This window comes from Tursiops truncatus, chromosome 18, assembly GCF_011762595.2.
Source record: "Tursiops truncatus isolate mTurTru1 chromosome 18, mTurTru1.mat.Y, whole genome shotgun sequence".
Lineage (NCBI taxonomy): Eukaryota > Metazoa > Chordata > Mammalia > Artiodactyla > Delphinidae > Tursiops > Tursiops truncatus.
Genome location: NC_047051.1, coordinates 66,703,342 through 66,716,179, shown reverse-complemented (window position 1 = coordinate 66,716,179; position 12,838 = coordinate 66,703,342). Strand labels below are relative to the sequence as shown.

The following is a 12,838-nucleotide window of genomic DNA, read 5'->3' as shown; positions in this document are numbered from 1 at the left end:
CATTCTCATGTCCTCAGACATCGATCTCATGAATCCCTTAGAGAAACCACATCCTACTTGTTGGTTTAGGTTCGGATGCTAAATTCTGTACTGTGTGACTCCCCTTGACAGGCAGACTTCTAAAGTGTTGGTCTGTCTTCAATGAGCAGAATCGAACAAGGGCCCCTTACATTGCCTGAGAAGTTAGGTGGCAGGATTGGTGACAGTAGTATCTCCATTCCTCTAGGTCCTGAGAATTTCCTTCTTTCTTAAAAAGTGGACCCACTCGAAGGTGACAGGCTAGACCAATGTCTTGCTCTCACAACTGCTTTCCTTTATCTGGGATTTCGGTATAATGCTCTGAGGTGGTGGTGAGAAAGCTGTGTGAATTTTGCTGCTGCATTTCCTATAAACATGTTGAGAACCTTGTCTAGACATTCATCAGTTCTCTTTTCTGTAACTCTCTGTGTGAGAAACTTCAAAAAATTTACTTGCCTTACAGCTTGGTATGTTTTTTTGTTTTGATATGAATTATGGAACTGATTATGTTTGCCTTTCTGTCTTGGCTACCTGGAAGCTCAGAGCCAATTCAGAGTTTTTTCCTTGATTACAAAAGAAATGTAAATTCATGGCTAAAGTTTTGAAAAGTATAGAAGAACTTAAAGAAGAAGATGCTCATGGCATGCACACAGGGGGATCAAGACAACTGTTTGAATGCTGTTGTCACAATCAAGCCTCAAAGAGGGAAGAGCAGTGGATTTTAAATTGCCTAAGCGCTTTGTGATGTGTTGTAGCAACACAGTAGGCGGAGTTGTCATTTTAGATCACACAGCCAAAGTCCTGAATTTAAGACTAAGGTTAATTTCTTCAGATTGGAATAGCAACAGCAGCAATAGTAATTACCATTAAATAAATACCTACATATGTATTAGGCACTGTGCTATGCCATTTTTACAGTTTTACCTCTTCACGGAAATTACCTTGATTGGATTAAACCCAGATGCTGCCTTTATCTTTAATCGTTGATCAGTAGCTTTTACCTATTTGTGCTTTTTAGCTGTTGGCATCGTTGGAATAGAAAACTGGTTCACCATAGCATCATGGTGAAGAGTGTGTACACTGCATCCATACTGCCAATGCAGTGTGTGACCTTCTGCACATACGTAACCTCTCTGCCCATCAGTTTCCTCATCTGTAAAATGGGAATAATCATGTTACCTACTTCATAGGGTTGTTATAAAGATTAAATACATTACCTCTGCAGGGTTTGGGACACAGTGAGCACTTACAGTGTTCATAAAATAAATAACCTTTTAAATTTCTTCTCATTACTTACAGAATGTCAGAGTATTTTGACCCAATAAATAGGAGAGCAGTTCTCTCCTTAAAGTCTAGAACTTCTGCTGGCTTAATGATGATGGGGATTTGAGGAAGAATTGGGCTTTTTAGAACTTCTCGAGCCATTTTGAAAAGGTTTTCCAACTGTTGGTTGTGTTGTGCTTTACTAGGGCTCAGTTTGTCTGTTTAGTGCTTATGGCTTGCCTCCTCTGATTTATAGAACATTTCTAAGTTTTGATTTAACTTATTTCAAATCTATATTTATGTTACAGGCTCTTTGGGTTTTTTTTCTATCCTCTTGTAACTTTTGAAAGATAGATTTAAAAACAATTTTTTTGTTTTCTCTTTTTAATTTTGTTGTTGTGGGTTTTTTTGTTTGGTTGTTTTGGATATACTGTGCTGCATGTGGGATCTTAGTTCCCAGCCCAGGGATCGAACCTGTGCTCCCTGCAGTGGAAGCATGGAGTCTGAATCACTGGACTGCCAGGGAAGTCCCCTCCCCAAAGATAGATTTTAAAAATCCATAGATTGTATTATTTTGGAACACAGACTTGGTGAGTTTATATTACCCTGAAAGATTACCCAAGGTTGAGAAATTGGGTAGTTTAAAAAAATATTATAGAAACTACTGATTTTTTTTAATGGACTCGTAGAACCCTTGTGACTCATTACCCAATAGTATCCACACTCAGAAAGATTCCTGATGTTTGAGTGACAGAGACTGGGGTGACCTCGGCGGGCCCTGGTGGGAAGAAGAACGTGTGGACATAGGGCGCCATCTTGGCTCCCCCAGTGCCCCCTCGGAGCCCTCTCAGCCTCAGTCACTTGACCGGGAGAGGAAGAGACTTGTACCTATACCTTAGTGATAGTTTCTGTATTTTCCTGGATAGATACACCTGTATACCTTGTGGCACCTCTTGTTGTTAAGTGATACCTCGTTCCATTGTTTACTTCTACTTCTATTATTACTCTTGCTAAATTCTCCCCAGTCTCAGTGAAACAAGAAGAATAACTAATTGGGAGAAAATCTGCAGCATCCCAGGAAGTACAGATTAATATTTAATCCCATCTTAATGTGCATTTTCCATGTAGTTTATTAATAAATCCCTTAACACTTTTGTTTTGGTTTTTCCTGAGATGATTTAAAAGTTACTTCACTAGTAATTTGAAGAAATGATTAAAATAGCAGGCTTTTGGGAAAACACATTTTAAGTGCTATCACCATTGAACCATGGGATGGTGACCCATCTACTTTCCTGTGCTTTTGTGTAAATCTCTATTAATTGTATGAATCTGTTATTTATGATGTCTATTAATCTTGCCTTCTCAACTTGCTCTGACACTCCCGGAAGGGAGAGACACTCTACTCTGCCTTATATTTTTACTGTGATCCTCTCAGTACCTAGTACCAGACTTATTAAAATTGGTACTCACATACATATTGATGGATTTAAAGTAGTATTTTGTTTAATTTACTGTGACATGTGGTATCTTGTGAAAATGTGTGATGACCTCCTCTTTTATCTACTATAAAATAGTGGGTAAATTAAGTTTGCGTGCCGCGGGCTGTCGTGCAGGGAGAAACTCTTCACTTACATCTGCACGCATGAGGTGCCGGCTACAGGAACCCCTTGGTGTTTGCACCTCCCTGCTTTGATCATCAGCCAGGCATTTGGTGTTGAGCCATAACACGAAGGAAAGCATCCGAAAACTAAGAGTTTTAGAACAGCCAGATGACCTAGCTTCTCTTCAGCTCCGGATTTGAAGTAATTACGAAGGAGTCTAACTGTGACTGGTTTTCTTTTCAACACAGCACTATTCTGATTCGGGTCGATGTGGCCCACGCTGCATGGAGCAGGCACGATGAGGCCGGCCTTTATCGAAGAGGCAGTGCACTGTGCATTGTGCAGTTTGGGGTTTGTTTTCCTTTGGCCGATGAGTGGGAACCTCCCATTTTCCGAGCAGTAGTAACACCCCTGGAGGCTGGCCCTCCCACCCTAGCGGGCTCTGCAGACCCAGCCGGCAGGGCTGACCACTTGTGCCTGGGAGGTCAGCTTCCTTTCTGTCCTCAGGCCCCTGGCATGCTGGTGCCTTGCACAGCCAAGGACTCGCAGCTGTCCCAGTTGCCAGACTTTCTGACTTGTGTTTTCAGCCGAGGATGCAGGCTGATAAATTCAGGACAAGTAGTAGAAATGTCAAAAAGGAGCTGGTGATCGAGTCCCCCCTGCAGTGCAAGGATGCAGCCCAGGGAGAAGTGGAAGCAGAGAGCCCAGGGCCAGTGCTGGTAAGAGGGCCCCATCCACGGGGCTTCTGCTGTCTTCTCCACGCAGTGCTTTTATTGCGTGTGCATGCTCGGGGCCTCTGGCTCTCTGGTTTGATTTTAAACTTGCCTTGCCTGTTTCTGGTGAACTCTCTTCTCTGTTTCCTCCTGTAGATTGACTTCAGTTCCACTTTGATTCTTCTTTGGGAGGAAAGATATGTTGACGTGTCGTGGGTGAATGTGGTTTCCAGGAGGCTCCTTTGTATAGAACAACTATGTATTGTTCATGTCTCACCTAGCTGCACTGTTGTCAAACGTAAACCCAAGAGGCACATTGTAATTGCCTTTTATAGGATTGAAAAACGTCTTTTGCAAAATTAAAACATATTTACATTATGTGTTTATGTGATTGTGAAAATTATGATGATGACATGGGGGGAGTGTTAAGGAACATAACTGCTGAAGTTAGTTACATGTATTCTCACTCATTTTAACAGGTTTGCCTTGAATTGAGCAAAGTAAGAAATAACCTAAGCTTTGAACCAGTTAATAGAAAAGTTTCTATTTTTAACATTAGTTAAACTCAGAGCAGTTTGGTTAAATTCAAGTGCTTCGGTAGACTTTGTAAGGGAGGAATGTGAAAAATGGTTTTGTTGTTATCATCAGTGAGTAGGTTGTGCTTCTCTCTCGGAATTTCTTTAGTACAATAAAGGCACATAATTTTTTAAGCAAACTGCAAAAAACCACCAACATGCCCTGTGGTGGGGACAATTGAGCCTTTCAAATGATCTGTTAAAGGGATTGTTAAACTTGTACTTAGCAATTTTATATAGTGATTTTTTTTTTGACACGGAGGTTCATTTGCTGTTATAAAGTGTTTGGTTAATGAACCTAATTTTCAATTAATGTCTTTAAGAATCTGAACTTAAACTTCTCTGTAATGGATTTGATTTGAATTAAATTGCCTTTGACCTGTGAGACTGCCTTATATTGTATTGCCTTCAAGATTATGTTGCTAACCACGAACTGAGAAAGTCAGTAAAGTGTGATGGGCTTTTTCACTGTAGGTTTTCATCTGAGAGATTTAGGCCCCCCTCCCCGCTCCCAGCATTGTTTAGAGATGTTATTCGTTATCTTGGATTCCTTTCTGCTAGCACAATAGTTCATTTATCCATTGAGAAGCTTGAGCAGCTTCCATGCAGTAATAGATTTAACCGGTTAAAGCTCCCAGCTGATGTCGCTTATGATTTCTTGGAGGAAGTTGTGTGGTTTGGGTTCCCTTGTGAATATTCTTAAAAATCTTTTGTCAGTGATTCTCCAGATGTGTAGAAATATTTGTCCAGAGGATTAAATACACTGTAGAAAGATGCTCTGTGATTTTTTTTTTTTTAACCACCCAAGTGACTTTTAAAAAACTTGCTTCTCTTTCTTGTGCTCAAAAAATCAGCCGCTTATGTCCCAGTTATTTGTTTAGGTCAAATCTCACTCCAGGCAGTTCCACGGGGAGTACGTTTTCCACTGTAATGGATAAGGCTGTGCTGGCTGCAGCTGCACCTGGTGGGAGTGCTTGTGGGGACCCAGAAGCTTCTGGCAGCATGGAGGGCTCTGGCCCGTTCACCTGCAGAGAGAGGTGTGAGGGAGAGGGGAAGGCAACAGTGATACAACAAGAAGCTTTTTCTTATCTGATGGTGTTTCTCTTATTCCATTGGGGTAACTAAGCAAGATAAAAAGAGCTACTACCAGATAAGAGAAGCAAGGATATTTAAGCAGAGCCTCTGCCCAGGGCAGATCTCCTTACCTGTGATTCTCACTGCCCACAACAAATGAGAATTCAGCACACTGCTCGGAATACAGCTTTTCTCCAAGATGATTTTTTAAAAGTATGCCAGCACAGCCATGAGATCTGTGTGTTGCAGTGCTGTTCGTTACTATTATGTTAGTAGCCCGTGTGCCTGTTGAGAATCCCCAAGTCTGTAATGTTTACATGTAAGTAACTTACTTTGAAATCAAGTTTTGGCTGGTTTTAGTTACGTACACAATCACTCCTTGGGGAAAATATTACATAGTTTAGAAAGCAAAAAAGTAATTAATGCATATAATTAGAAATATGAATAGTGTAAAATAGGGAAATGTAAAGTGCCCTTACCTTTAATTTCCAAAAGTGCCCGCCATTTATTATTTGGTGTAAAACTTTCTCCTGTGCACATAAAAATATAACTTATTGTGTGTGTTTGGAAAATGCATAGTACTATAAATTTATGCATTAATTTTCTCCCAGAACATATCAAGAATATGTTTCTTTGTCACCACGTATAGATTTATGCCATCCTTTTTAATGGCTGTACCATAATTTGATTCCATTTGTTTCCAATTCTTTGCCATTAGTGCAATGTATAATCATTGAGAAATGGCTTTGTGGGCTGTGAGTGACTAACAGTGAATGTACTAGTAAACGTATCTGAAAGCACTTATGCTGGACAGAAGTGCTTTTTCTGTAAAACCTCTATCAGAAGTCAGTGTTTCTTTCCCCTCTGCCAGGGCAACAGTTAAGTTTCCCTTAGCAGTGGCTACTTGTTCCATGCTAGGTAAAGTCAATGTTTCTAAGAGAAGTATATGTTTGGACATTACAGATTTTCAGAGGCTGCAAGGTTCAACTTACAGGCACCTATGCAGGTAGGTCATGTCCCTTCACTGTGACAATAAACAGGAGGAAGTACATGGTGAATTTTCCCCATTCCTCTCCAGGCTCACTGCCAACCCTATAGAAAAATGACTTTGTGGGTTGTGAATGACTAATAGGGGAACAATCAGGATATTCTTGGTGTCTACAAGTTAGTTACCCCACTGAATTTGAATACCTATTTTTGCCCCCCAAACTCTAACGTAATTCCTGGAAATAATTTATTGTAATTGTTACAGCTCAACAATTTAGAGGAAAAGGGTGTGGCCTCAGAGAGTCAGAAGTGGCTGGGGTATATGTCCTGTGTGTTGCCTTTGCATTGGGTTACTTTCAAGAGGCGGGTGAGGACTGCAGCACAGGTCTTATTTTGCGAATTTTGAAGGTTGTAAGATGTGAAGATGGAGAGAGCTGCGTTTTCACGTGTTAGGTATGCTCCTTAGGTATTTTTAAAGAAGTATCTTTTCAGAAACACCTTTTCTATTTTTGATTTTTTTCTTTTTTAAAAAACAGCAATCAGAACTTTATTTATTGGCCTCACCACGTGGCCCGGTATTGAACCAGTGCCCCCCTGCGGTGGAAGTGCAGAGTCCTAACCACTGGACTGCCAGGGGATTCCCAATTTTTTATAATTTTCTGGAATCTTCAAGTGTTAAACACTGAATCTGAGTTCTTATTTTAACATTTTAAAGAACAAATGATTAGCTAAATGACCACATGAGAAAGGAGCATGTGTACCAGTGTAGAAAGGAGTAGGAGACTGGGCTGCTGGTTGGACAAGTCAGTGCGTTACCTGGAGAAACCTTTTCTCCCTTAAGTTCTATTTACTCTAGAAATAGCAGAAACGAATTAAGGTACAAACCCTGAAGGCTAAGCTTATGGGTAATGATCATGTTGTTGTCAATATCCTATAAGACTTCAGAGGACTGTGATTGAGTTAATTAAATTATACTTATAAAGCTCTTCTAAAGTTTTTCTGCATCTCTATAGAAGTCTTTAGAAATAATTATATTATGTTGACGATACTTAATATGTAGTTTCTTTTTTTTTTTAATATTGAGTGGTAAAGGAAGGAAGTTCCTTCAAGCTCTGTGTGATGACATATTCCCAGGTGACAAACAACAGGACATTTTACTGATTCAGAGCCATAAGCCTTCACTATGCTCTTTGGTTTTCCCCTTCATTTGTTTGTTTGTTCATTCAGCCACATTTATAAGTACTGAGGTTTGGCAAACATACTGAGTAGTGCATTGTGGATACAGGGGTAAGTGAGATACACGCTCCCTCTCCTCAGGCAGCAAGGTCTGGGGAATGAGGGGCTTCCTTCCTCAGAAATGCTTTTCACGTGGTAGTTTTTAGGCACAGTGAGTGTTAATCTCACCCATCCTTTTCCACTTAGGCAGAAAACACCTAAATCATCATCAGCTCCAGCAAGGACACATTCTATTTTTTAGCACCTAAAGCAGGCCTAGCCTTGCTTTACTGAAGGCATAGGGACCTCTGTTCACATGAATAGTCTGTGCGATTGAGGCCCGGCTGTTGCACCGTATTTTGTGGAGCGGTTGGTGGAAGGAATCTTTGGGAAGTGCATGCTTCTCTTACCCCAGAGAAGGAGCTTGCACAGCTCGTGTCACTGCCTCATTACAGCGCTGAGCCACTCATGTCTTCTGGGAGGCTTGCTCGTACAGAGCATAAAAGTCCACCCAGCCCCGGTGAGTTTCTTTTCTCATGTCTGTCATCATCGTGGAGGCAGAGTGGCTGGTCACTGTTTTTTTATAACAAGGTAATGGCAATTGCTTTCTTTCTTTCTTTTCCGCTGTAAGGATAAAAATAGAAAATATTTATATAGTGCCTCGTTTTGTGTCAGACACTGTTTTAAACCTGTTTAAACATTATTTCAGCTAGTCCTCCCAATTCCAGGAGGCAGGTACTGTTATTATTAGTCTTTTTACAGATGAGAAGACTGAGCACAGAGATGTTAGGTAACCTGCACAAAGTCATACATTTAGGAAGTGACAGAGCCTGGGTTTTAAGCTGCCAGTCAGGTTTTCCAGAACCCATAAGTGAACACATATGTATGATTCATCAACAAAAATGAGTGTGTTCCTTATGCTTGACATTGGGATTATAAAGATGGAAAAGAGGGGTTCAAAATTCTCTGTCCTTAAAAAAGTTTTTAAATTGTTAGAGGAAGGCCAATTTCAAAGTGACAGAACAACAGCAGTTGAATAGCTCGGAAAAATAAAGAGAAGGATGGTCATGCCTGAGGAAGTTGGAAACGTGAACAAGATGGAGTTGGGAGTTACGTCACTTTCCTTTTGAGTGTCCCGTTTTATCATCTTCCCGGAAAGTTATACAGGAGCACAGACTGGTGGAATGTCTGACAGTCTGGAGACATCTTATTTTCTCCCCTAGATTTTTTTTTTTTTTTTAAACTGATTTACAGCACGATCCAGGATAACCCTGAAATGTTTATTCCCTAATCAGTAGAATAGGCACCGTGGTCCCCGTAGTGTTTAGAGGAGGCTGCCATTTGCCCAGTGTGCTCTACCCTTTGACAGGTAGTGGCTAAATGCAAGATAGCAGAACTATGTCACAGGCAGTGGGTGGTGTTGGGTGGTCTCAGAGAAAGCACTTTGGAGACCAGATTCAGGTTTGGTCTGGAATCTGCCTTTCAATCTCTGAGGATGACCACCCTTCCCTCCCCAACTCCGTGCCAGCCCGGCCCTGGCTTTAGGACTTTTCTCGTCTGTAAAATGAGAAGTGTGTAGTAAATAATCTCGAAGGTCTCTTCTGGGGCTAAAGCTCTGTATTTCAGGGTCATTAGCTTTGGTCCCATAATAACCTGTGATGGAGTCAGATCCAGATCCTAGAGTTTCAGTTTCAGGTTCTAAGCTTAGTTTATCCAAAATCGTTTGGGTTTTGAGTTGTAGGAGCTGTAAAACAGGGGATACTGGATTTCCACCCAATGTAATGAATAAGATGAGTGCAGTGGGTTGGCAGACCTAGAAATAAATAGAAGTGGTAGCAAATTTGCAGTTACCAGGGATTACTGTACAAGAGAGGCAAGAAGACCTGGCTTGAGCCTACAGATGACACGACTGAGTATAATTTTTAGAAACAAGAAGACTTGGAAATTATAGTTTATCCTCAACTTTCCAGAAGTTTGAAATATCCCTGTAATGTGATACATACAGCTCTTCCGAAGTTGCTCTTAGAGTACCCTTTTGAGGCTTCAGAAGTTTTTAGTGCTCGCTTTCCAGACAAGTGTACGTGCTGCTCACTAGTGGGTCTCTGAGTGCTCTGCCGGGTGCTTGGGGAAGAGCCAGTCTGAAATTCTGTTTTGGGATCTCCTTCGTGGAGAGCCGTCACTACTAAGGGAGAAGCAGAAGTTAGTGGTGCCAAGGGCCCTGCGCTCACAGTCAGGAGTCCTGGGTCCTGTGTCTTCCAAACATTCGACATTTCTAAGCTGAGATTGCGTTTCTGTCAGATGGAGGTAGTCGTGGTGTCTGTCATCCAGACTCCTCATCTCCGAGGGTTGTCTGGCTGCCCTGGTCAACTTACTGCATTCAGTCTTTTCTTACTTCGAGCCATGCTCCAAAGTGCCACCGGACCAATCTTTCCAAAACGCAGATACGGTTATTAATTTCCTCCCTAAACCCCTCCCCTGACTTGCCTTTACAGAGAAGGCAAAGCACGGCCCACTTGACCTTCAGAAGTTGGCCCTGAACTTGCTTGCAGGTCTCCCTCATCTACTGCACTTTACAAAATGCGTCCTGACCCAGGCCCTGTATTCTTCAACCGGGGGTGCTTTCACACCCGGGCACAGTGCTTCTTTTGCCTGGCGTGGCTTCACTGCCCGACCATTCTCCCTCATCCTTCAAGTCCCGGTCACATGCCAGCTCCTCCAAGAAGCTTTTAAAACTCTCTCCCCACATCTTCCCATAGACTCTGTTCTCCGTGGCCCATCATGGCATCGTTATTCTAGCGTGTTAGGTTATTATGCATCTCTGCTGTGTTGTAGCTAAGGCTTGTACTCTAGTCTCCCTCACTAATGCGGGGGCTTCTGCCCCACAGGAACCATGGTTTTCTTTGTATTGTCTCTGCCATAATGTCAAAGCTCCCCCCGCCTTTTTTTTTTCTTTTCTTCTCGGCATCACTTTTGCAGGATGCGAAGAACAGGTTGCAGAAAGGGCTTCTGGGGGAGACGGGATCTGAGGATCATTCTCCCTCTTCATTCTTCCCTCTTCCACCTTCATCACTTTAGCCACTAATATTCAAGTACGTTGAAATGCCAAAAAGTAAAAAAGGATGCACCTAGAGGAGCCTGCTTGACTAAATGTGATGTGGGTATTGTGCCCCCAAACTCTCCTTTGCTTCTGTTATTTTTGATCTAAATTAAAATGTTAGTTAACACTTCGTGACTTGAGGACACAAGTGCAAACTTAGGTGACCAGGGTCAAAACTCTTCTATTTCTTCCTCTTAGCCAGCACCCTTTCCGTGTGAGTACTACTACTTCTCATCAGCCACACCTGAAACTGTAACAGCACCTTTAATGGTTGTAGGACATTTGGAAAAAATCATTGTGTGACCTTATTACCAGAATCCCAGTAAATTGATTATATGTGGAAAGGGTAGTGGAGACCTACAAGATGTAGGGCAAAGAAGACCACTCTTCCTGGGGGGAAAGAAAGGAAAGCGGGGCCTGTTAGCAACACTGAACAATGTAGGTCACCTGCTTTACTTGACCAAGACTCGACCTGACTGTTTTGTCCCTAATAGGGTAGTTTTTCCCAAATTTGTCTTGTGTCCCCAAGTGAAAATTTCAGGAAGTGGTCTGTCCTTTGTTTTGCCATGAAGTATTAAAAATTACCTGTGTGTTAAAAAAACATATGTTTCATACAGTCTATAATAGTGCTGTCTAATAGAACTATATAGCATGAGCCACATATGTAATTTTAAATTTTCTTATAGCCAAATTAAAGTAAAATCGATAGGTGTAATTGATTTTAGTAATATAGTTTTAACCCAATATTTCCAAAAATATCATCATTTTGGCATTTAATCCTTATAAAATATCAAGGCATTACACATTCTTTTATTCATACTAAGTGTTTGTAAATTTGTGTCTATTTTACACCTATAACACATCTGAATTCAGGATAGTCACATGTGGCTAGTAGCTACTGTAGTGAACGGTGCAGGTCTATAACCTTACATATTCCATAGCAGAAACACTTCAAACCAGAAAGTTGTCATTTTGGTGGGTGAGTCATTGGATGGGGTGGGGAGGAAGTGCATGATTTAAGTTTAAGGTTGGGTTTTCCTTGTGAAGATCATGTCCTTGAAGTATTTGGAGGTAATGTAAATGAGGTTCTACCTGATGGCATTAAAACCTCACATTCAAACCTGATTCTTCAGGAAGATTTAATATTTTGGAGTATGATTTGTAATGTACTTGATATGGAAAATGAATATCCTTCAGGAAAGGACTCTGCCTTTTCTCTCTCCCCCGTGAGATCATGGAGCCTGGGCAGTTCAGTGTAGCTTACGTTTCCAGATCTCAGAGCAGGGCAGAAAGGCTCAGATTTCTGTCCTTGCTGGAGGTGTGCAGGCTGAAGCATCACAGTGTAGAGCAGTGTTGTGCATTTCTCATACAAAGAGAAGTGGAAGCATTTAGGGGGGCGCTTCCTGTTCTGGAACTCTGAAATTCCATCACGTGTCTTGCTAGTGGGTGATGGGAAAGGTCCTGGGCTTGGGGCCTGGAGACCCGTGGGTCACCATCTGTGAGACCTTTGTTAATTCATGTAACCCCTCTGAGCTTCAGTTTCCGCATCTGTGAAATGGTGATGATACAACCGTAAGAAATTTGGGGAGGTTTAAAGAGAAGATATATGTGTGATCCAGCAAAGGCATGTTTATGTTGTAGGGACTAAAATTCTCCTGTATCTGAATGACACTTAACTATGTATGATCCCCGTGACCACCGTTTGGTGAGGTCCTGCTCTGTACCAGGCACTGTGTATTGAAACCCTTCAATAACCTTGTGATAAAGATAAGAGAAATTGGTACTTTTCCCATTTTCAGATGTGGATATGGAGATTTAGTAACTTGTCTCAAGGCCACATAGCAAACAAGGAGTCAAGCTAAGATTATTTTTTTCTTTCTTTTTTTATTTAGAAAGCTCCCTTATGTATGTATGTATGTATGTATGTATGTATGTATTTTTGGCTGCATTGGGTCTTCATTGCTTTGCACGGGCTTTCTCTAGTTGCGGTGAGCGGGGACTACTCTTCGTTGCGGTGTGCAGCCTTTCATTGCGGTGGCTTCTCTTGTTGCGGAGCATGGGTTCTAGGCGTATGGGCTTCAGTAGTTGTGGCTCGCAGGCTCTGGGCCCGTGGGCTCAGTAGTTGTGGCGCACGAGCTTAGTTGCTCCACAGCACGTGGGATCTTCCCGGACCAAGGCTTGAACCCGTGTCGCCTGCATTGGCAGGTGGATTCTTAAGCACTGTGCCACCAGGGAAGTCCCTCAAGCTAGGATTTTAAAAAAATACTTTTTAATATGAAATTCTCAAACACACAC

General features: G+C 41.8%; 1 protein-coding gene across 32 annotated transcripts in view; it reads left to right on the top strand.

The window, feature by feature from the left end:
• The window catches only part of DOCK9 (dedicator of cytokinesis 9), a 326,031-nt gene that overhangs the window by 146,588 nt on the left and 166,605 nt on the right, over window positions 1–12,838 (top strand). For 2 of the 32 annotated variants that reach the window (XM_019920844.3, XM_019920840.3), the window contains exon 1: window positions 3,267–3,601. The exons of 25 other annotated variants lie outside the window; for them this stretch is intronic. In XM_019920844.3, the coding sequence (XP_019776403.1) occupies window positions 3,476–3,601 (126 nt within the window). In that variant the 5' untranslated portion in view covers window positions 3,267–3,475. Of the gene's footprint in view, window positions 1–3,263; window positions 3,602–12,838 lie in introns of those variants that run through there. 5 more of the 32 variants (XM_033843513.2, XM_033843509.2, XM_033843511.2 and 2 more) reach the window with 4 other exon arrangements.